Below are 25,009 nucleotides of genomic sequence, written 5' to 3'. Positions count from 1 at the left end.
ATTTTATCATCAATCACTCTGGGGCGACCGAGATATTTGGAACTCATGCATGAAAAGACTCCATAATGTTTAATCTGTAGGTGCTACAATGCAAACAATTGTGTTATATGAAGTTAACGCTTGCTCTGTAATGAGTAGTTTATGAATATTGAAAATTTAAAAACATTTGATTTGCAAAATTGTTCAATATATTAAAATACTCTACGGGCATATCATAGTTCCAGAGTTGGATTTCTGCTTATCTGTAAAGCCGTACTTGTCGCATCTGGTGACTTCCCTAAGGCCCCACTGTGAAAAAATATGGGAAGTGAAAAAGAGTGGAAAACACAGGCATGAGGCCTTGAAACCTACTGAGGATGATAACTGACTATAGCCAATCATATCCATCATATCTTTAATCTGAGCCGAAATAAAAGTGTTTGTGCAGGGAAGCCAGGCATTTCGCTACCCAAGAGTGGTAAAGTGGCCTTTAGTGGGTCTAACAGCAGCCATATCAGCTTGCTGCCAGCTCTTAGCAAACAGTTGTAAAAAATGGTGTTTGACTAAATACAATCCTATTTTTTGTAAACAAATTAACAACAGACTTCCGGCATGCTTATAGAGAAGGGCACTCAACATGTACTGTACTGACACAAATGACTAAGAAATTGATAATACGATGATTGTGGGAGCAGTACTGTTAGATTTCAGTGCAGCCTTTGATATTATTGATCATAACCTGCTGTTGAGAAAACTTATGTTTTATGGCTTTTCAACCACTGCCATATCATGGAATCAGAGCCCTCTCTAAAAGAACTCAGAGGGTTTTCTTTAATGGAAGATTCTCTAATGTCAAACATGTAAAGTGTGGTGTACCGCAGGGCAGCACTCTAGGCCCGCTTCACTTTTCTATTTTTACAATGTGTCCATGTATGCTGATGATTCAACCATTTACGTCAGCAATCACAGCTAATGAAGTCACTGAAACCCTTAAGAGTTGCAGTCAGTTTTGGAATGGGTGGCCAGTAGTAAACTGGTCCTGAATATCTCTAAAACTAAGAGCATTGTGTTTGGTACAAATCTTTCCCTAAGTTCTAGACCTCAGCTGAATCAGGTAATGAATGGTGTGGCTGTTGAGCAATTTGAAGAGACTAAATTACTTGGTGTAACTTTAGATTGTAAACTGTCATGGTCAAAACAAAGATCCAATGGTTGTAAAGATGGGGAGAAGTTTGTCTGTAGTAAAGAGATGCTCTACTTTCTTGACACCACAATCTAAAAAACAATTCCTGCATGCTCTAGTTTTATCTTATCTTGATTATTGTCCAGTCATATGGTCAAGTGCTGCAAAAAAAGAAAGACCTAGTTAAGCTGCAGCTGGCCCAGAACAGACCAGCACGTCTTGCTCTTCATTGTAATCTGAGGGCTAATATTAGCTTAAGTGCTAGATCAAGCTTGTTAACAGCAGTAGAGACAATTCCTTCCTGAATTAAGATCCCTGCAGTCTAATATTTGTTTTGTGCACGCTGCAAACTGTGTTTTGAGATACTTGCATAACTGTATGAGCTGGATTTTCGGTCTTTGTAGCATTTGTTAGCATTCTGACGGTTTATGTTTGAACAACAACAACAAAAGGTATCCCTTGTGTGTACTGCCGGTAATACCGTATATCACAGGATGGCACAGGCATGGTATGAAGGTATTCCATGCCTCTACAATATATATACAGGGAAAGTTCAGCTGCTCAGTATTTGTGAGAAGTGGGTTTCAGGCTCAGGGCTGCTGCCAAGCCGAGCTGTGGTTTAGGTCCTGATTGCTGGATGGAATTGGGGTAATTTGCAGTGAAGACAGTGAGAGGGCCTCATCTCTAAGGCTAGCCTGTTAAAGGGGTGCTGATGAACCCTCCTCTCTACTCAGGAGTTTGAACTCCCTCACCGACACAAAAAAAACACTGTGCAGACACAGTCACAATTTAAAAAAGTGCTAAAGAGAAAACATCTACAGTCATAAAAGTCTAGAGCAAAGTATTAACAAGTTAAACAATGAGAAGACTTAACCCCGAACTCAAAAAGTGGATTCAACGATGGTAAACAATAAAAGCTCATCCAAAGGCCAAACCATTTTTACAATGTTTGTGATGCTAACAGATCAAGCTAACCTTTAATATTAGCGCAAAGAGCAGTTTCTGGCCAATAAAGGTAATTTTAAAAAAGGGTTTAAGAATGTGCACAGAATGCTAGTAATATGGCACACACACGCATACATGCCTGCACACGCACGCACATACGTACACACGAATGCGCGCAGACCGATTGAGCAGAGGTAGTGGGCAGTTACCGTGCCCTAGATGGCTGGGCAGCAGCAGACCACAGTGGCAGGGAGAGAGAGAGAGAAAGAAAGAGAGTGATCGAGTGAGTAAGAGTGTATTTATACTGTACATTTGCTCATTTAGCTATTTTCTATATTGTATTTAATGTATGTAAACTGTGTCAATGTACTTGGCGAATAAACATGATTCTGGAAAAAAGAGTGAGTTACCGAACCCATTGCCCTTTATGGTTGTGAGGTCTGGGGTTCGCTCACCAACCAAGAAATCACAAAATGGGACAAACATCAAATAGAGACTCTGCATGCAGAATTCCGCTAAAATATGCTTTGTATACAACATAAAAACCATATAATGTATGCAGAGCAGAATTAGGTCGATACCCGCTAATTATCAAAATCAAGAAAAGAGCAGTTCTACAACCACCTAAAAGGAAGCGATTCCCAAACCTTCCATAACAAAACTATCACCTACAGAGAGATTAACCTGGAGAACAGTCCCCTAAACAAGCTGATCCTGGGGCTCTGTTCACAAACAGACTCCACAGAGCCCCAGGACAGCAACACAATTAAATCCAACCAAATCATGAGAAAAGAAAAATAATTACTTGACACATTGGAAAGAATTAATAAAACTAGAATTCTCCTTGGCCCTAAACAAAGAGTACACAGTGGCAGAATACCTGAAAACTGACTGACCCAAACTTAAGGAAAGCTTTGACTATGTACAGACTCAGTGAGCATAGCCTTGCTATTGAGAAAGGCCACCTTAGGCAGACCTGGCTCTCAAGAGAATACACAGCCATACACCAATCTACTCTTAAATGGAATGTAAATCAACCATCAAACAGACTAAGACAAGGCCAGGGGAAATAGCTTAAGCCTTAGTACAAAGCTATCAACCAGACCACTATCACAGAGACACGGAGACCAGCAGAGAGCCGAGGCACTCAATCCAAAACAGAGACCAATCAAATCAAATCGTTAGTAGTCACATGCTTCATAAAACAACAGGTGTAGACTAACAGTAAAAATGCTTACTCAGTGAGAGGAGAGCTGAGAGGGTCTGAGAGAGCTACGGTGCTGAGACTACTCATCTTGTCTGATAGGGAGGCCACAGACACACACGCGCCCACAGACTCACGCTTATCCACACAGCTGTGATAAGAGCTCAGTGGGTGAATCCTGGGCACGGAGGAGCAGTCTTTTCGTTCTTGCTCTCCATCAGTCTATATTGTCCTGTACTGTTAAAACATGTGTCCCCTCTCCTTGCAGGGTGAAAGGCTTTGACCTCATTATTGGACATAATTTGTCTATCCAGAGTAACTGAATCCCTGCATAGATGTGATACAGGGCTGAATCAAGCAGCCAGAGGGTGTGAAATTCAGTGGGAGTGTAGGCTACAGTGTAAACTCACTGAAGACTCTATTCTCTAGCCTTCCTTTGATACTGACTTTGATGTGAAACAATAGCATGTATTACAGCACTGAGCTGGTGGCACACAACACACAACCCCCCCCCCCCCCCACACACACACACACACAACTCGCCACACACATCAATCAAATATATATACTTACCGAGAGACTCTGCTGTCCATCACTGCCATCTTGTTAATAACAAAACACCACAGTTACAACACTTTTACTACATATCTTTACAGATCAGAGATAAAATACACTGAAATGCAAAAGTGTTGACTGCAGGTATTTCCTTAATAGCTAAAAATATAAAAAATGTATTTTTTTTAAACGTCAAAATAAATAGTTTCAACAGTATTAACTTTTCCATGGCCATTTCCAAATAACCCGGCATACCGCCCAAGCCTACAATCTACTATGACAACTTTCAAGAGTCAGTTGAAAACCACTGATCTATACTGAACAAAAATATGAAATGCAACATGTAAAGTGTTGGTCCCATGTTTCATTGGCTAAAATAAAAGATCCCAAAAATGTTACATATGCACAAAAAGCTTATTTTAAGCACAAATTTGTTTAAATCCCTGTTAGTGAGCTTTTTTTTGCCAAGAGTATCCATCCACTTGACAGGTGTGGCAAATCAAGAAGCTGATTAAACAGCATGATCATTACACAGGTGAACCTTGTGCTGGGGAAAATAAAAGGACACTCTTAAATGTGAAGTTGTGTTACACAACACCACAGATGTCTCAAATTGAGGGAGCATGCAACTGGCATGCTGACTGTAGGAATGTCCACCAGAGATGTTGCCAGAGAATTTAATGTTTATTTCTCTAGCATAAGCTGCCTCCAACGTCGTTTTAGAGAATTTGGCTGTACGTCCAACCGGCATCACAACGCAGACCACGTGTAACCATGCCAGCCCAAGACCTCCACATCCGGCTTCTTCACTTGTGGAATTGTCTGAGACCAGCCACACGGACAACTGATGAAACTGAGGAGTATTTTGGTCTGTAATAAAGCCCTTTAGAGATGAAAAAATATATACATCTGATTGGCTGGGCCTGGCTCCCCAGAGGATGGTCCTGGCTCCCCAGTGGGTGGGCCTAATTCCTCCCCTGCCCACCCATTGCTGCTCCCCTGCTCAGTCATGTGAAATCCATAGATTGGGGCCTAATGAATTTACTTCAATTGACTGATTTACTGTAACCCAGTAAAAATCATTGAAATTGTTGCACGTTACGTTTATATTTTTGTTCAGTAGAGTTTTTATTTAGAACAAAAAAATCTGTTAGCCTTCCAGTACCCTTCACATGTGTAGCTTGTTGTTTATGTTAGCCAATCAAAGCAGCAGAGGTTCAATGTGTAGCAAGTGGAGTGAGATTTCAAAAACTTGCGAAATGAGTATGCTCCAAATGAGCATCCAACAGGTAGGCTGTTGTTTTTGGGGTTTGGTAGAGGGCGCAGCATGTAGCTGTTTAGCTTAGCTACAGCTAGCTTGGCTACTCCAATCAAGACGGGCACTGTTATATGGGATGACAAATAACATTGTGGCTGCTACAAATTAGCGAGGTCTTGGCTGTTGTCGAGTTGCCTTGGCTGAAGTTACTGCGTCTCTCACAGTCCCATCTCACACTGGCCTCTCTCCCTCGCGCAGCAGTGCTCAGGTTAAAAACGTACGTTTAAAATAGAAACGCATGTATTAAGAATATCCAGATATCCGATAAAAAAATGCATGATACTTTTGACGTTTATATATTTTTTATATTCATAAATATTGTTGTTATTGAAATAAAAATACTACTCATATTATAGAGCAAATGGTAGCACGTAATATGACACCAAGTGTTGCTTTGTAGCACCTACAGATGAAACATTATGTCGCCTTAAAGGAGGCCTGGGTAAGCCCAAAATGTGAGAAATATGCCAACTTTGAGCAATTATTTCTCAATTATGCTTTTAGATACAAAATGTCAAATATATGTCAACAAATCTTTCTTCCAAAGGAACATTTAAATGGATTACATTTTCATGAAATTCCCAAAATCAACTTCTATTGTCCTGGTTTTGTATGGAATACTTTTGCAGTCATGGCCTCTGCTCTCTCCCAGCCCAGGTTACTGTCCTATCAGTGTTTGACAGACATTTGCTACTGCAGGACTCTCTCCTCCCCCTCCTTCCATCTCTTCATCCCACTCCTTCACATACTGTAGGTTTTAATGAAGGAGGGACAGCCATGCTGGATTTACATATTCACATGTCATTCGTTGTGCTTCTGTCCCCTGAGGTAGATCTCCATGTATAGACACACACAGTATGCTAGACAGTGTCAGAGATCACTCGGGACTCGGTATGTTTTAACCATGCCTTCAGGTCATCTCATTGGACACGCTGGCACGGAGTCTGCATTGGGACTGGGTTAGAGAAATCACACTGCTCAACGTGTTAAAATACACACACACACACACACACACACACACACACACACACACACAGAGGAAGATATTAAGGACATTAAGGGGGGGGCAGTAGGAGAACGTGGGAAAGCAGTGTGCACCTATGTGCTGATTCATGATCCCAGCCTCAGGCAATAGATAGTATTACAGTAAGCTAAAAAAATAAATACATATGCACAAACGCAGACAAGCTACCACGCACGCACACACACACTTCAGTCTGAGTTTTTAGCTTTCATAATGACGTGGGAGCACAGCCATGCATTGACAAGATCACTCTCTCGCACCATCACTCTCCATCCCTCTCTTTATTGGAATCTGTCCTTTCTTTCTTTAAACCTCGCCACATGCTCTCGCATACTTCTGCTGCTTGGAGGGAATCCATTGACATACACTCAGTGGCCAGTTTATTAGGTACCCGGTTCATGAAAATGGTTCGCTCCTACAAACAGTGCGTCACATGGTCCTGGTCACGGATGGGCTATTGCAGATGACCACATCGGGTTCCACTCCTATCAGCTAAAAACAAGAAGCGGCTTGAGTGGGCACATGATCCCCAACACTGGACATTTGAAGAGTGGAGAATTATTTTTTATTTTTTTAATTCCCCCCCATTTCTGTATTTCTGTTGCGTCATGCTGCTGACAGAGTCAGGATTTGGCGTAAGCAGCATGAGTCCATGGCCCCAACCTGCCTGGTGTCAACGGCAAAGGCTGGTGGCGTAATGGTGTGGGGAATCTTGTCCTGGCCCACTTCAGGTCCCTTGATACCAATTGACCGACGTTTTCATGCCCCGAAGAATTCAGGCAGTTCTGGGGCTACGGTCAGTCTGCTTTATCTGGGGTATTTCTCCTGTCTTATCCGGTGTCCTATGAGAATTGAATTATGCTCCCTCTAACGGTCTCTCTTCTCTTGGAGGAACTGAGCCCTAGGACCATGCCTCGGGACTCCTTGCTGTACCCAGTCCACCTGGTTGTGCTGCTGCTCGACAGAGTTTCAAGTTCCTTGGTGTCTACATCACCAACGAACTACCATGGTCCAAAGACACCAAAGACCGTTGTGAAGAGGGCACAACAAAACCTTTCCCCCTCAAGAGACTGAAAAGATTTGGCATGGGCCACCAGATCCTCAAAAAGGTTCTACAGCTGCACCATCGGTACCAGAGCGCCACGTCTAGGTCCAAGAGGCTTCTAAGCAGCTTCTATCCCCAAGCCACAAGACTCCTGAACATCTAATCTTATGTCTACCCAGACTATTTGCATTTCACCCCCCCCTCCCTCTTTTACACCATTGCTACTTGGTTGTTATATATGCATTGTTACTTTAATAACTCCACCTACATGTACAAATTACCCCAACTAACCGGTGCCTCCGCACATTGTACCGGTAGCCCCCTGTATATAGTCTCACTATTGTTATTTTATTGCTGCTCTTTAATTACTTGTCACTTTTATTTCTTATTCTTATCTGTATTTTAAAACTGCATTATTGGTTAGGGGCTCGTAAGTAAGCATTTCACTGTAAGGTTGTATTCGGCGCATGTGACTAATAAAATTTGATTCGACACCTTAAGTCCTCAACTGGCAGCTTCATTAAATAGTACCCGCAAAACACCAGTCTCAACATCAACAGCGAAAAGGCAACTCCGGGAGGCCATATCTCAGACAGGCCAATAAAAAGAAAAGATTAAGATGGGCAAAAGAACACAAGACACTGGACAGAGGAACTCTGCCTAGAAGGCCAGCATCCATTCGTCGCCTCTTCACTGTTGACATTGAGACTGGTGTTTTGCGGGTACTATTTAATGAAGCTGCCAGATGAGGACTTGTGAGGCATCGGTTTCTCAAATGAGACATTCTAATGTACTTGTCCTCTTGCTCAGTTGTGCACGGGGGCCTCCCACTCTTTCTATTCTGGTTAGAGCCAGTTTGCGCTGTTCTGTGAAGGGAGTAGTACACAGCATTGTACGAGATCTTCAGTTTCTTGGTCATTTCTCACATGGAATAGCCTTCATTTCCCAGAACAAGAATAGACTGACGAGATTCAGAAGAAAGTTATTTGGCCATTTTGAGCCTGTAATCGAACCCACAAATGCTGATGCTCCAGATACTCAGCTCAGCCTAAAGAAGGATAGTTTTATTGCTTCTTTAAATCAGCAGTTTTCAGCTGTGCTAACATAATTGCAAAAGGGTTTTCTAATGATGAATTAGACTTTTAAAACGATGAACTTGGATTAGCCAACACAACTTGCCAACTTGCCAGCTATGTAGATATAAAAAAATCTAACCCGTTTCCAGCTACAATAGTCAATTAGGACATTAACAATGGCTACACTGTATTTCTGATCAATTTTATTTTATTTGAATATTTTAACGTACAAAAAAATAGCTTTTCTTTCAAAAACAAGGACATTTCTAAGTGACCCGAAAGTTTTCAATGGTAGTGTGTCTGCCTATAATTATGCATGTGTAAATCTGTGTGTATGATATAGTGAGAGCGGAAAAGACAGAAATAAAGATAAGATCTGTAATCGTTGTCTTTGTCTTCTCATTCATGCTCCTGCCTCCCACTCAACACCATTTTGATTTATGTTTTTCTTTCATTTGAGGAGGGTGTGTACTTTGAAGAAAGGCGGCACAGGGAAGAGGGGGTACGACGAGTACATTGAACGTCGGTGAAAAGTGAGGGAGGGAAATAGAAAAAAGGGAGGGACAGCCAAATTAATTGTTGTAATAAGAAGACAGAATACCAACTGGCCTACTAACCTCTCCCACAGCCCTAAGAGTGCCTCCTCGCTACATACACATTGCACACACACACACACACACACACACACACACACAGGAATGACTCATATCAACTGTTATAAACTGGGTGGTTCGAGTTTATAATAGCAATAAGGTACCTCAAGGGGTTTGTAGTATATGGCCAATATACCACGGCTAAGGGCTGTATCCAGGCACTCTGCGTTGCGTCGTGAGTAAGAACAGCCCTTAGCCGTGGTATATTGGCCATATACACCACACCTCCGAGCCTTATTGCTCAAATATAAAAACTGTTGAACATTGTTACATATTACACACACAAACACACTAATTACTCATTGGCCAGCAGTGCATTGACTGGTGCACTACTGCGTGGCCATGGCCATGTTCGTTCAAGCACAAATCCAGGAATTAGTAACACCTTAACCGGCTCCCAGAACCACCCACCCCAGCCCTGCAGGCCTACTGAGGCCATGAACTTATGGACACACCACTATGATCTATGACACTCCCCTCCTTCTCTCTACCTAACTCTGTCTCACTCCATCTACAGCCTGAGCCACTATATTTTTTTATTTCTCTCTTCGGTCTCTCTTTCCGCCTCATGCCATGCCCAGTGCCATGCCCAGTTCGCCATGGAGTGTGTTGTTGACGAAATGTGTTTTACTAGCCTGAGTTACTCTACCCCGCCATTAATTTTTTACATTGTGAATATTGCAAAAAAAAACAAATTTAAAATATTGGGTGAATTGTGTAGACGTTTTTGATAGCCTAACAGCCTCCCTAACCCAGACGACGCTAGGCCAATTGTGCGTCACCCCACGGACCTCCCGGCCGCTTACGACAGAGCCTGGGCGCGAACCCAAAGTCTCTGGTGGCGCAGCCTGCACTGCAGTACAGTGCCCTTAACCACTGCGCCACCCGGGAGGCTGCCGTATGGTTCTCACTCGGACAAGTTGGGAGTTCCCTGTCAAGAGGAGAGACACGGAGGCCTGGCTGGCTTAGCCTAGAGCCTCAAATTAGCGACACTAACAAACATTTTCAACGCTGCAGGAGCTGTGTTTATTTAGCTTTATTCCAGGACAATGTGGACCGCCCAGACATGTATTGTAGCGACTGTTTGCTTGCAGAGGACTACAGGGGTGAAGTGGCTACTCTTAACAAACAAGTAGCGAACCTACACAAGCTACTGGGGAACCCACGCCTGCCTACTTTATCCTCTCTCTTTTACCCCAGTAGCCAGACGCCGCTCTGGCCTGGTGGAAGTGTCGCAGCAGTGTCGGTTCTCCAACGCCGACTGGCCGGAACTCTGCAGGGATCACTCCCAGAAGGGGTCTCCCCCTTCCCTGGAGAATGGAGCTAGTAGGATGGTAGCCATGGAGATATGTCACTCGCCATGTTAAGCCCGGACCGGACCAATCAGCTTTGTCGCCCTGGATCGAGGTCTGGCGCCTTCTTCCCTGGGGGCTTCCGATTCAAGATCAGATCCGGAGGTCGCTGTGCCTTCGTCCACTGTTCTTTCTCCCTCTCCGGTGGCTTCTACTTCGGGTTCAGGTCCTCAGAGCTCCCACCCTCATCAAACATTGAGGCTGTCAGACTCCAGCCCATTAATCATCCACGATAAATATTACAGCTGGTTAGGTTCCAACGGGCCCCACAGCCCTTCAAGAGGTTTGCAAACCAAATAAAACAAGTGTAGACTTTACAATGAAATGCTTACTTACAAGCCCTTAAGTTCACTAGGGAACTAGGTGCTGACCTAAAATAATCGCATGGTGTGCTTTCGCAGTAAAGCCTTTTTGAAATCAGACACTGTAGTTGGATTTACAAGAAGTTTCTATAAAATGGTGGATAATACTTGCATGTTTGAGGAATTTTAATTATGGGATTTCTGTTTTGAATTTGGCGCCCTGCAATTTCACTGGCTGTTGTCGAGGTGGGACGCTAGCATGCCACTTGTACCAGAGAGGTTAACAGTGTAGTTCAAGAAGAAGAAAATATTTACCAAGAAGGCTAAAATAAAAAGTAACACAATAACAGTACCGAGTCAGTGTGCAGGGGTACAGGCTAGTTGAGGTAATCTGTACATGTAGGTGGGGGTGAAGTGACTATGCATAGGTAACAAACAAACAGCGAGTAGCAGTAGTGTACAAGAGGGTGGGGATTAATGTAAATTGTCCGGTGTCGATTTTTATGAATTCTTCGGCAGTCTAATGGCTTGGGGGTAGAAGCTGTGTAGGAGCCTTTTGGTCCTAGACTTGGCGCTGCGGTACCGCTTGCTGTGTGGTAGCAGAGAAAACAGTCTAGAACTAGGGTGGCTGGAGTCTCTGACAATTTTATGGGCTTTCCTCTGACGCCGCCTATTATATATGTCCTGGATGGCAGAAAGCTTGGCCCCAGTGATGAACAGGGCCGTTCTCACAACCCTCTGTAGCGCCTTACGGTCAGATGCCGAGCAGTTGCCATACCAGGCGGGGATGCAACCGGTCAGGATGCTCTCGATGGTGCAGCTGTAGAACCTTTTGAGGATCTGGGGGCCCATGCCAAATCTTTTCAGTCTCCTGAGAGGGAAAAGGTTTTGTCGTGCCCTCTTCACGACTGTCTTGGTATGTTTGGACCATGATAGTTTGTTGGTGATGTGGACACCAAGGAACTTGAAACTCTCGACTCGCTCCACTACAGCCCCGTCAATGTTAATTGGGGCCTGTTCAGCCTGCCTTTTCCTGTAGTCCACGATCATCTCCTTTGTCTTGCTCACATTGAGGGAGAGGTTGTTGTCCTGGCACCACACTGCCAGTTCTCTGACCTCCTCCCTATAGGCCGTCTCATCATTGTCGGTGATCAGGCCTACCACGGTTGAGTCATCAGCAAACTTAATGGTGTTGGAGTCATGTTTGGCCACGCATTCGTGGGTGACAGGGAATACAGGAGGGGACTAAGTACACACCCGAGGGCCCAGTGTTAAGGATCAGCGTGGCAGACATATTGTTGCCTACTCTTACCACCTGGGGGCGGCCCGTCAGGAACTCCAGGATCCAGTTGCAGAGGGAGGTGTTTAGTCCCAGAGTCCTTAGCTTAGTGATGAGCTACATGGGCACTATAGTGTTGAACTGTAGTCGATGAACAGCATTCTCACATAGGTGTTCCTTTTGTCCAACAAAGAGCTGCAGTTAGTTTCAGAAAGGGTGGCAATGAATAGGTTAGTCCTAAATATAAAAAACTAAAAGCACTCTATTTGGAACAATTCATTCACTAAACCCTGAACTTCAACTAAATATTGTAATGAATAATATGGAAATTGAGCAAGTTTAGGTGACTAAACTGCTTGGAATAATCCTGGTCAAAACATGTTGATACAACAGCAGCTAAGATGGGGAGTAGTCTGTCCACAATAAAGACCTGCTCTGCCTTCTAAACAACACTGTTAACAAGGCAGGTCCTACAAGCCCTAGTTTTGCTGCACCTGGACTACCGTTCAGTCGTGTGGTCAGGTGACACAAAGAGTGATTTAGGAAAATTACAATTGGCTGAAAACAGGGCGGCACTTAAATGTACACTGAGAGCTAACATTAGCAATATGCATGTCAATCTCTCATAGCTCAAAGTAGAGGAGGGATTGACTTCATCACTACTTGTTTTTGTAAGAAGTGGTGACAAGCTGAATGCACTGAACGGTAGGGCTGGGAAATATGGCAAATAAATTATCACGATATGTATATATTTTTTTTCATTCAATAACGATAGTTACCACGATATTAATCAAATAATGTTTAAAATGTGCATATCTGCTTCAAACTCAAGAATGCCTGAACAAACTGTGGTTAGAGAGTTGGGCCAGTAACCCAAAGGTTGCTAGATTGAATCACCGAGCTGACAAGGTAAAAATCTGTCGTTCTACCCCTGAACAAGGCAGTTAACCCACTGTTCCCCGATAGACTGTCATTGTAAATACGTTGTTCTTAACTGACTTGCCTAGTTAAATAAAGGTGACTTTTTTATTATGTGAGCTACAAGGAAGGAAAATTGTTCCATGTTTGCAGCCAGGGAGCACTTACCTGGGGTCAATTAAATCAATAAGCCTCTTGAAACCTTCCTTCTCGACTGTGCTAATTGGTAGCATGTCCTTAGCAATGCAATGCATAATAGAATTTGTGATGTCTTTGTCTTTTCGATGTTTGCTTGTAGGACAAAAATCCTGTCAGTGTTGACTGCTTTGGGAAAACATCCCCTAGATTGGCTGGTGCTTGAGGGGCGTTTATCAATACCGTGGCGCAAACTCAAAACTTCGCCCTGCCCAGGCAAAACTTCCTGCATGTTCCAAACAGTGACTTTGCTTCAGATGTTGAATAAGGTTTGTCGTATTACCAGACTTTATAGCCACCTGTCTACGGCACAATTTGCACCCAATGTTGCTCTGCTCTTTGTCGGACTTCAAAAAGCCAAACCACTTCCAAGTTACTGAAACAGTTTAACCCTTTTTAGCAATAATTTATTTGGAAGCTGCTCCTTCTCCATGACGATCACTGCCACTGTTTTCTTCTACATCACTCATTTTTCGTGGTTAATAGTGGCTACTCCATCACTCGAGGTGCTAAGTGGTTTTTAGTGGGCGTATACCTCTCCACGTGCATATTGTCACTTCTCCTCACGTTCCTGCTATAGTCACAGAGGTGAAATGGACTGCTGTACCCAATTATTCTATATCGGCATTATCAAAAATGAATCTAAACATTTTGATATCGTTATTGAGGGAAGTAATTACCTCGATAATTATTGATATTGATTTATCGACCAGCCCTAATGAACGGTCCGCTTAAACCACTGGCACACAGCTCGGACACCCAAGCATACCCCACAAGACATGTCACCAGGTCTTTTCACGATCCCCAAGTCCAGTACAGACTATGGGAGACGCACAGTATTACATGGAGCCATGACTACATGGAACTCTATTCCACATCAGGTAATTGATGCAAGCAGTAGAATCAGATTATTATTTTTTTTACATAAAAATACACCTTTTGGAACAACAGGTACTGTGAAGAGAGACACGGGTACAGACACACGCACATTGTAATATCGTTGTTTTACATTTTGTATTGTAGATATGTAGTTGTGTAATAATGTTATATGATGTACTGTTTATCTTTTGTTTTGTGTGTGCTATAAGCGCCTTAATGTGTTCGGACCCCAGGAAGTGTAGCTGCTGCTTTGGTAGCAGCTAATGGGGATCCTTAATAAATACAAATACACTCAATCCATCCGCCTCACTCTTCTCGCTGATACAAATCCTCCCTGCTATAAAAAGACAGACATCTAGACAACTTTACTGTCTCTGTCCTCTCCCTCAGACTAATCAGCAGCAGTCTCAATGGGGTGAGCTCTCTGAAGGAACAGTGAATGGCTTGGGAAAAAAGGTCATAACGATCCACACACAGACAATAAAAAGAGTGCAGAGGTAATTGTGTGGGCACGAGTCTATGGATAAAAAAGTAAATGAGCGGCCACACACACATTTTCCTACTTCTATAGTTTGACTACAGACCCACCACAGGATATGACCAACGCACGCTTAGAAAGCATTCTACGTTAGAACCACATGCATGCCATTTCTGGTAAACCACACAGACACTATTGTATTGCAGAAGACAGATTCTGGAGCTAACGCCACCTCAAGTGCGTAGCTGGGGGGAAACCCCATAGAGCACACACACACGCGTCAATGAGCCTCCACATGGAGCTCGCGCTCCACTAACCTCCGAGCTTTGATTCTTTTACTCTGTCTGGGAACAGTAACAAAAGCAATACTACAGCAAATCAGGGCAATGAAAGCTATTGTAGTACGGTTACAGAACAGTAGATTACCGGCGCAGTGGTTGTTCAGCACCGCGTTGGTGGTCGTAGAGTTGCATGCTGGGGCCACAGACACCGAGCCCTCCTCCATTCTCCTCTCGCTGCACACACACACCACTTTGGGCAAGATCCAGGCAGCTTCCTCCCTTTTTTACTGTCTGAGAGTGCGAGTGAGTTTGCTGGATTCACCGATATATGTATATTTATATACACACACACAAACAAACACACACACACACACGTGAGTGAGTGATAGAATATTCCTCGTCTTAGGCAGTCCAGTTTTTCCTCGCTCTCACTTTGAGTCTATTTCCTTTGTTACTTTTTTTAAATATCCGGCACTAGTCTTCCTTGACAGCAGGCAGAATGATTCTTGGTTGTCTGTGTGCAGAGAGAATGCTTTTGGTCTCCCCCTTGTTCTCTCTCGTCTGGATCTGCTCTCTCCCCGACATGCGCTAACACTCAGTGCCACCGATGCACGCTCACACAAAGCCCAGAGTGAATGAGCAAGAGAGTGAGGCAGGAGGAGGAGGAGATAAAGACTTTAAAAAGAAAACCTTGGCTGGCTCAGGGAGTGGCTAAAGCCGAGCTGCTGCTTTTGGCTCAGATTTTTAACCTCTGAAGTGCTGACAGCAAAACAGCTCCTGAAAAATTGAGAAAGCAAGAGAGAGAGAACAAGGGAGAAATACAGGGAGGAGGGTAAGACCACGTAGTGGTGTCAAATTCCCCCTCCCCCAGGAGCCTTGCAGGAGTCCCTATACCCTACTCCCTTCCCCCTCTCATCCTCTCCCTGCTTACCTATCCTCTCACAGACTACTTTCACACACTTCTCACCATCACAGCAGTCACAGTCTTATACTGTCATCATACCCACTTAACCTACCTACCGTCTGACAAGAACCATACCACCCTAATCAATATGCCACCTTTAGAACTTGGCAATTCAATGAATTAATTCCTAGATCTTATTCACGTAAATGTTATAACATCACCCTAGAATTACAATGATATGATGTGAATGTTCCTTGAGATGATGTAAAATAACATTTTAAACTCCATGATCAAAACCTGGTCTGGTCGAAATGAAACCCACTGTTACTCACATGAATGCAGGAGCACAGCTAGGCTACGGGGTCTGAGTGGGAAGCAGAGAGCACTATGATAGGAACGCACTGAATGGGTTTCTGTCTATTTTTCACTAAGAATGTATCAAAGTTTGGGTGGAACAGAGTGCATCATGTGTGTATATATATATATATATATATATGCATTCTGAAGAACCTTCTTTACCATGTTCACGTGTATGTGGGTCTTTAAGACCGCACATGTGTGCATAGCCTAACTCCTGCTAGCTACGTAGAACACAGTTGAAACCGAACCTCAGCCCTGTGCCTTAGTGGGCCAGCATTCAAAAACAACACAGGCAGGGTTTTGTGAATTTGAGGCTGGGAGGGAGAGCGGGTCCCAGCCGATGGCGGCTTTCAAACCAGAGTGAACCATTTAACTCTCCACTGTTTGTGAATGGGGCACTGTCGCAGGGCACAGCCAGAAAGGGAGAGAGTGAGGACAGAGAGAACAGAAAGAGGGAGATAAGAGAAAAGGGAGTGAGAGAGAAAGAAAGAGAAAAATGTTATTCTTTCAAGATAGCACTCTGACAAGTTGGAAGGAGAAAATAAAAACTGGAAAAGGGACTGGGGACTAGCCTGGAGGAAAAGGAGAAACAGAAAAGGGAAGCCATTCCCACAATATATTTCTATAATGGGCTCTGCAATGACTCATGGTATGGACAAGGATGGGGTTCTCTCACATGGATGGATGAATAGAACAGGTGAAAGGAGGAGGGGCCAGTGTCAGCGGTGTGAAAGGTGAGATAGCCAACTGTGACACTGCAGTTGTCCTCTTAGAGAAGTAATGAGCTTTTAACACTTGACAGTAGGGTTGGGCAGTATCCAGATTTTCAGAACAATCATAACCTCCTCTCACCCTTGAATTTACGGTATTGCCGGTTGGTAAAATGGGCGCAACAAAAAAAACATTTTTAAACCCATTGGGCATCTATTACCAGAATGCTAACAAAATTAGCACAAGTAATAGCACATGTACATGGAGGCTGAAGGCTAAATACGCTAACAAGTGCAAATGAAAATAAAATAAATTGCAAACACGGGAAATCCAGCTCATAAAGTTATATAGGTAGGAGCTACAGAATGTAATTTTTGGTGAGTTTATACTTACAAGTGAATGTGAACAAGAGGCACTTAGCAAATTAGCAATGTTTTGACGCATGCAGCACTGGCTCTCCAGCACCTGTCTCTGTGTGGAGTCTGGAGTTGCTAGGGCAACGAGCCTGCCTGCTCTAAGGAGGGAGGAGCAGAGAACGGAGTGGAGAAAAAAGGCAAGGAAATGAAGATAGCACTGGCAGCTGTGCAAATAACTCATCCAAAGAGCTTTGCCTACTCAAACGCAGAAGAAATGTAACAATATGATGCCCCATCACCTTATTAATTCAGAAACTTAAACTAGGTGTCTTGTTAACGCATCATTTTCAAATATAAAAACACAAATATCTTGCTGCGTTTCGTAAAAACAGATCTAAAATGATTCTTATTGTAATTCCTGCTCAGCGTCAGACTAAGTTTGTGCTTCAGTTGCACTTCTAAACTCGGATGAGAATTCAGGATTGGGCATTCTATCAGCAGAGTGCTGCAACTGATTTTTAGGTTTTTTTTTCTTTCAGAAAAGCCATTTTTCTCCAATAAAATGCAAAACCAACTTCAAGCAAGAACATTAGGAACTGTAGCTGGCTACATTCTTTCTATGATAGGCCTAAACATGAGAAATTATGGCCATGTGCCATTTTTGCAAAAAATACCACTTTTTCATTGTTTAATTTCATTGTTTGTTTTTTTATTCATTTACTCGCCAAATGTGTTGAACTAATCTATTTTCTGTGATGGAAATCTATAGTTGCACATCCCTGATCACTATTGAAGCAACAAAAAAACCCACTTGACTTTCAATATAAAATGCACCCCTTGTTAATACACAGCTAAACTCAACTGCTCCCGCTTTCTCGCTGTGCTATTTAGAAACGGGACTGGCTCAACTGTGCTGGGGAAGTAAGGTTTATAATGTGACAGTTGAAATAAGAACGGGATCAGATTTTTTTTAAATAGCAACACATTAAAATGTATTGGAAAAACTTGAAAAGAAATCGTTTGAACAGTATTGATGCTATTGAAAAACCAACCTGTGGCCATTTCCAAATACCCCAGTATACACAGTATACCGCCCAAGCCTAACATGCCGACCAGAACGGACACGTCGCGTGCGTGAGCGTCGCGAAATAAATTTAGAAATACATGTTATTCAATTATTTCACCCACACTGCTCACGCGCGCTAACGAGCGTCTGCGACGCCAAGGGCTAAAATAGAACTCCTTTCTATTTCTGATGCAGATCGCGCTGAAAGTCCTGCCTCTCCCATCTCCTCATTGGTTATACCCATGTGGGTGATTGAAAGACAAAATGTTTTGCCGGTTGTCGTGGTAAAAGTGTAGATGTCAATCACCATATAAGTTCAAAGATGAAAAAGCCTGGAAGGAGGAGAGATGACTAGAAATGATTCGGTTGGCCGTTTTATGTGTGGATTAATTGTCGGAGTAGAAGACCTTGTGCATTCAGGAAAAATAACAACTCAATGTTTATATCTCAGGACAAATTAGCTAGCAACAGCAAGCTAGCTAAAAAGGACAAATTAGTTAGCAAGTGCAAACTAACAAGCTAAATTGCCATACATGTTTAATGCTTTTCAACCTGTCCCCAAATTAATGTCATTGGTTCAGAGTTTGTTTTGATATTTTAACCTGCGTGTCGTGATCGCGTTTGGTGTAGGGGGACAAAATACATTTATGCATGATAGCGCACGATGGTGTACGTGCGCAGCCGGTTTGGGTTCCGTGTAAGTGACAGACAGGTCAACTGTAGTGAGGTCAAAAGCCAGCACACAGTTCTCGGGAAGGGACGGTTTATCTCATACCTAAGCACAGTCAAGTCAGGTCAGCCCCCATGGCCCCTCAGACATGTGACAACAACTCCCAGCATGCTTTGGTAGCTCGACGAGAAGTTGTGACCATGTTTGCAATCATTCCCAAAATACTTTTCCAAAACAATTTGCTGAAAATGTGCTGTATATCAATGCTCCTGCTCTCTACTTAAAACATCTGGCGTTAGCTCAAGCTTTTACTGTCATCTGAAGGAAGATCAAACCTAAATGTGGAGAGGAACTGCAGTACAGTCACAAAATTGAGCTGACAGGAAAGAGTAAAGGTGGCGGGATAGCAGAGCACACTTGAATAATGCTACGCGGCCTGTAGAAATGTTGCAAATGTACTGTTCACAAAATAATATCCATTACAGGTTAGAACACAAGAAGTTACCGGTAACTTCCAGCTTTGTAGGTTAACTTTCCTCGCTGGCTTACAGCTGAAGCGAACATAAATTCACTACCCTAGTACCTCATTTGTGATAATACGCAAACCATAACACAAAACTGGCTGATTTCAAAGCGGATTGTCACCAAAAACCTTATTCATTCACTTAGTCTCCCCCCCGCGTCACATCTCTCCCAGTCAAGACCAACTTTGCATGAGACTGGAACTGACTGTGTGAATGACATCCTGGGTCTTAAAGAGACAGCACACACTTTTTTATAAAAGAAGATATTGCTTCTTCTTTGCAAAATGTTGATCAGTACCATAAAATAATTTCCAAAACAGATGGAAGGGCAACAGAAATCCCCATGAAAATCAGCCAGAACAAGCACATACTCAATAACTCCTATTGAGGATTGCGTTCAACTGTATTGTAAAATAGGCCTACGCTACATCTTGATTTACCCAGTTTATCAAGACTACAGATTAACCATTCAAGTAAATGATTACCATTATGAAGTTTTTTTTTATCATAGTTTGTCTTCAATATTATTCTACAATGTAGAAAATAGTAAAAAAAAATAAAAAAATATCCTTGAATAAGTAGGTGTCCAAACATTTGACTGTTAGACATGGAAAAGTGTACAGAATTGCAAGTCAATTATCTTTAAAAAATATATATAATTAAAAAATGCTAAATTATCTCTGAAACACATGAAAAATTCTGTAGAATTGCAGGAAATAAGCTTTAAACCTGCACAATTTTCTTTCCACCAACAAGAGGGGTGTGTTCACAATGCTGGAAAGGGGGCCTGAGTGAAAAAGTTTGGGAAACCCTGAACTAGATGATCATTTCAGCACCGTTTTGATTAGGGACAATGCCATCATACTGCTTTCAGTCTTGATAAATCAATCAATGTCAGAATTGTTTTTCCTTCCAATGAATCTTCAATTGGATATAGGCTACAATTAGGCTGGGGGGAAAGGTTAGCTTAGTTGAGGTGAGTGCTGCTCACGATCATCTTGTCTAGTTGGCTCATTTATTAGTACTGATCAAAAAACATTTTGACAGCGTGTTATGTAGCGTAGCCCTTTACTACACTCGTACCCGTATATATCAAATCAAAATGTATTTGTCACATACACATGGTTAGCAGATGTTAATGCGAGTGTAGCGAAATGTTTGTGCTTCTAGTTCCGACAATGCAGTAATAACCAACAAGTAATCTAACTAACAATTCCAAAACTACTGTCTTATACACAAGTGTAAGGGGATAAAGAATATGTACATAAAGATATATGAATGAGTGATGGTACAGAGCAGCATAGGCAAGATACAGTAGATGGTATCGAGTACAGTATATACATATGAGATGAGTATGTAAACAAAGTGGCATAGTTAAAGTGGCTAGTGATACATGTATTACATAAGGATGCAGTAGATGATATAGAGTACAGTATATACATATGAGATGAATAATGTAGGGTATGTAAACATATTAGGTAGCATTGTTTATATATATATATATATATATATGGGTTGAAAATGGCAGATTTGGACATTGACACATACCTAGATTGGAGCGCAAATTCTATACATGACGTTAGAGCTCAGGGTCTCCGCATCACAGCTCTGTATGGGTTGACTGACAGCCGTTCCGAACTGGAGTACCACATGAAACAAGAAGTTGCCCCATCCCCACCGCTAATTGGTCAACTTTTGCACCCCAAAGATCATCGAAAATGAGGGAAATGCTGTAAATGAGGACTCCATGCATATATTTTGAAAGATGAGACATTGAAGATTATAATAAATACTGCTTTGACGTCATACAAGCAAGCCAAACACCCAAATGTGCACTTCACATTTCCAGTTTATAATTTAGCTAGTCATGTTGGCAAAAGAACAAGCTTTCAAATTATGCCCACCTGACACAGATTGTGATTTATAAAATGGACCGTTTTTGAATTGCGTAAACAAAAACAGTAATTGCGTAAAAGGGGGAGATGCAGGGCTGTGGTCCAAATCAAACCACCACAAGTGTACTTGCTCTAGTTCCTCAACAGCACAGCTAGGAGAGCTCAAAAATATTCTTATCATATTATGGAACGTATCCAGAGTATTTTCAGATTTCATTATCAACAAATGTGGGCGATAAGTACAGTAAATGTCAAATACACATAAAATCAACAGTACAATGTTTGGATTTAGTCTCGTGAACTGCTGTGTCTTCACCATTGGTCTAATCATTTTCCCATAATCCCCAAACTTAACTGCTACCATGGTTATACATTCCATATTTCTTCTGTAAGCATCATTTCAAGGTAGTCCCATCCATAGGCCAATTCCCATGAGTGTAAGGGGTTAGCAAGTGGATTATTTAGCTCTTTACTCAGTCGGATAGGCTTCCTCTTGATCAAAAGCCTGTGACTTGTCTGATCAACGTGCTTCAACACCTGCATTGCTTGCGGTTTGGGGTTTTAGGCTGGGTTTCTGCACAGCACTTTGAGATATCAGCTGATGTACGAAGGCCTATATAAATACATTTGATTTGATCAACCAATGTGATTTTGTTTCACTGAATCTACGTATATTTGGTTAATTGGTCTCTCGCTGGGAACATAAGTGGGTGTTAGGCCTATAGCTCATCTATTTGTTTGCGTATCTACAACTGATAAGAAACATTTAGCATGCAATAATGTAGCCTAAATCAAGTGTAGGGCTACTATTTTGCTCGATCGCGTATAGGCAACCCTAAAAGCCTGCAGAGGTTCTGAAACATAAACACGAGCGAGACTCGCATGCTTTTGAAAATATAAACTCAGAAAAAAAAGAAACGGCCCTTTTCAGGACCCTGTCTTTCAAAGATAATTCATAAAAATCCAAATAACTCCACAGATCTTCATTGTAAAGGGTTTAAACACCGTTTCCCATGCTTGTTCAATGAACCATAAACAATTAATGAACATGCACCTGTGGAACGGTAGTTAAGCAATTAAGGTTATAGTTATAAAAACTTAGGACACTAAAAGAGGCCTTTCTACACACTCTGAAAAACACCAAAGGAAAGTTGCCCAGGGTCCCTGCTCATCTGCGTGAACGTGCCTTAGGCGTGCTGCAAGGAAGCATGAGGACTGCAGATGTGGCCAGGGCAATAAATTGCAATGTCCGTACTGTGAGACGCCTAAGTCAGCGCTACAGGGAGACAGGACGGACAGCTGAATCGTCCTCGCAGTGGCAGACCATGTGTAACAAGACCTGCACAGGATCGGTACATCAGAACATCACACCTGCTGGACAGGTACAGGATGGAAACAACAACTGCCCGAGTTACACCAGGAACGCACAATCCCTTCATCAGTGCTCAGACTGTCCGCAATAGGCAGAGAGGCTAGACTGAGGGCTTGTAGGCCTGTTGTAAGGCAGGTCCTCACCAGACGTCACCGGCAACAACAGGCACAAAAACACCGTCGCTGGACCAGTGCATGATTTCCTGCAAGACAGGAATGTCATTGTTCAGCCATGGCCAGTAAAGAGCCCGGATCTGAATCTCATTGAGCACGTCTGGGACATGTTGGATCGGTGGGTGAGGGCTAGGGCCATTCCCCCCAGAAATGTCCGGAAAAATGCAGGTGCCTTGGTGGAAGAGTGGGATAACATCTCACAGCAAGAACTGGCAAATCTGGTGCAGTCCATGGAGAGATGCACTGCAGTACTTAAATGCAGCTGGTGGCCACAACAGATACTGACTGTTCCTTTTGATTTTGATCCCCCCCCCCCTTTGTTCAGGGACATATTATTCCATTTCTGTTACTCACATGTCTGTGGAACTTTTTCAGTTTGTGTCTCAGTTGTTGAATCTTATGTAAATACAAATGTTTGCTGAAAACATACACAGATGACAGTGCGAGGACGTTTACTATTATTTTCCATCGGTATCATAATGTAGATACTCTCAATGTAAGACCCTACGCCTGCTCCCTAACAAAGCGGAGTGAGGGTAGGAAAGAGATGAAATGTGGATTTTTTTTAAACATGGGCTTGTGCTGTTTCCAAAGATGTGGGGGAGTTGCATGGAGACATATTGACAGAATGTATTATATATTATTAAACTATGTACTTCTTGCAGGTTTTTTTCTTATTTTGATTGGCAATCTACAGGTAGGTTTTATAATCGTATAATATGAAATAGATTATGTACATGTAAACCCTCAACAAAAAAATCTAAATTGGCTACAAAAAAAAAAGTATGGTCTTGGGCTTTCAAAATATCACTTTTTTAAATATTATGACAGCCATTCCACATGTTGCGTGGGAAAAACATAGGCTAATGCTTTTGCTGTTCATTAGGCCTACTCATCTTGTTGGCTGACGAAAAGTAAATGTGGACAGTTCTTCCAGTATCTTCAATATGCACCTTGGAATTGGAAATGGACATGCACAGTTACGTCCCCAATGTGTCTGTCTTCACTTGTAGCCTGTGAGAAAGACCTGATCACATGACAGAGCCATGTGAGAGGCGCTTCGGATTGCGCAGCACACTCAGGGAGAAGGGCACAACGCAGCACTCCAGGCCACAAAAAGGTATGGATTTTTCTTAGGGTGCATGACAACCACAAAGGGGATGCCGCCTTGAAATTGGAGGCATTATCAAGTGCTTGTCAAATTGTGAATGAGAGACTATTGGAGTGCGTACAGCCTGAGCAAAAAAACAAAGCAGAGCTCATGCCTTTCAAGCAACCTTTTTCAAATCATCATTAGTCTCATCATTCAGCCTTATAATGTATTAAAAATCAAAACATATAGCCCGACGTTTGTACAACTAAAGTTACATTAATAACTAAACTAAGCACATAGGAGTACCTATCTTTGTTAACCCCTAAACACTGAATAGCAGCATGTGCGCACTCCCTCACATCATTTGGAGAAATATTTATAGTTTATTCAATTGTATTCATCATACTATAAAATAATGCAATAATTATAAGCAAATATTGTCTGCTAAATGAACTAGTGTAGCCCACAGGACAACTCAGTATGCTATTCTGGTCTTCTGACAGACTAAATTTTCTTCATATCATGCTTCTTAAGACCCGTCTAAATTCAATAATGCATTTATTGTGAAGGTGTTGGCTAAATTACATGGATTTCTTACTTTTTAAAAATGGCTTGTAGGCTGTGTGTGGAAGCCAGGAGACGCTAAATGTGTTTACGTTATTTAACTTCAAATAACGTGAGACCGACAGTTATTTGCTTGACAATAACCAGCTGACGGAATTTCCTGACCACCACAGCCCTAGTGGTGCCAGTTTCACCATCTCACACCCACACTGCATTATAAGCTACGAGGCCAGAGCACAGGGCCTTGGTTCAATGAAGTGTCATGGCGCCCTTTCCAGTAAAACACTCTAGCCCAGAGAAGGAAGGCCCTGGCCTGGAGTCACGACACTAACGTTTTTTCCACTACCCCATGGATAAGGACCTGTATTCTACCATCTGTGTGTGTGAGAGTGAACCTGTTTCTATTTGTCAGCAGCTCCATTTGCATAATCATGTGCATGTTTCAGAGACAGTAACTGTACAGCACTGAAATGAAGTGGAAATTGCATAGTAGACAGTGTGAGGGGGAACAAATGAGAGAGTGATATGAAGAGCTTATGAGACAGACAACGAGACAGACCGGGGGAGTCTGGGGGCGGATACATGACGGTTCCCTCGGGAAAGTAACGTGTCAGAGGTTAGAGGTGGCACCCTACGATTGGGGAATGCCTGCATG

The 25,009-nt window shown here is 42.6% G+C and overlaps 1 protein-coding gene across 1 annotated transcript in view; it reads right to left on the bottom strand.

Annotated features, from left to right (window-relative positions):
* Positions 1–17,116, bottom strand: part of LOC135512420 (echinoderm microtubule-associated protein-like 4) — a 55,616-nt gene extending 38,500 nt beyond the window's left edge. The window contains 2 exon segments of the mRNA XM_064934440.1: positions 14,812–15,443; positions 17,035–17,116. Coding sequence (XP_064790512.1) covers positions 14,812–14,890 — 79 coding nt within the window. The 5' untranslated portion in view covers positions 14,891–15,443; positions 17,035–17,116.
* Between the last annotated feature and the right edge of the window lie 7,893 nt (positions 17,117–25,009).

This window comes from Oncorhynchus masou, chromosome 24, assembly GCF_036934945.1.
Source record: "Oncorhynchus masou masou isolate Uvic2021 chromosome 24, UVic_Omas_1.1, whole genome shotgun sequence".
NCBI lineage: Eukaryota > Metazoa > Chordata > Actinopteri > Salmoniformes > Salmonidae > Oncorhynchus > Oncorhynchus masou.
The sequence above is the reverse complement of the archived record's forward strand: the minus strand, read 5'-3'. Positions and strand labels throughout refer to the sequence as shown.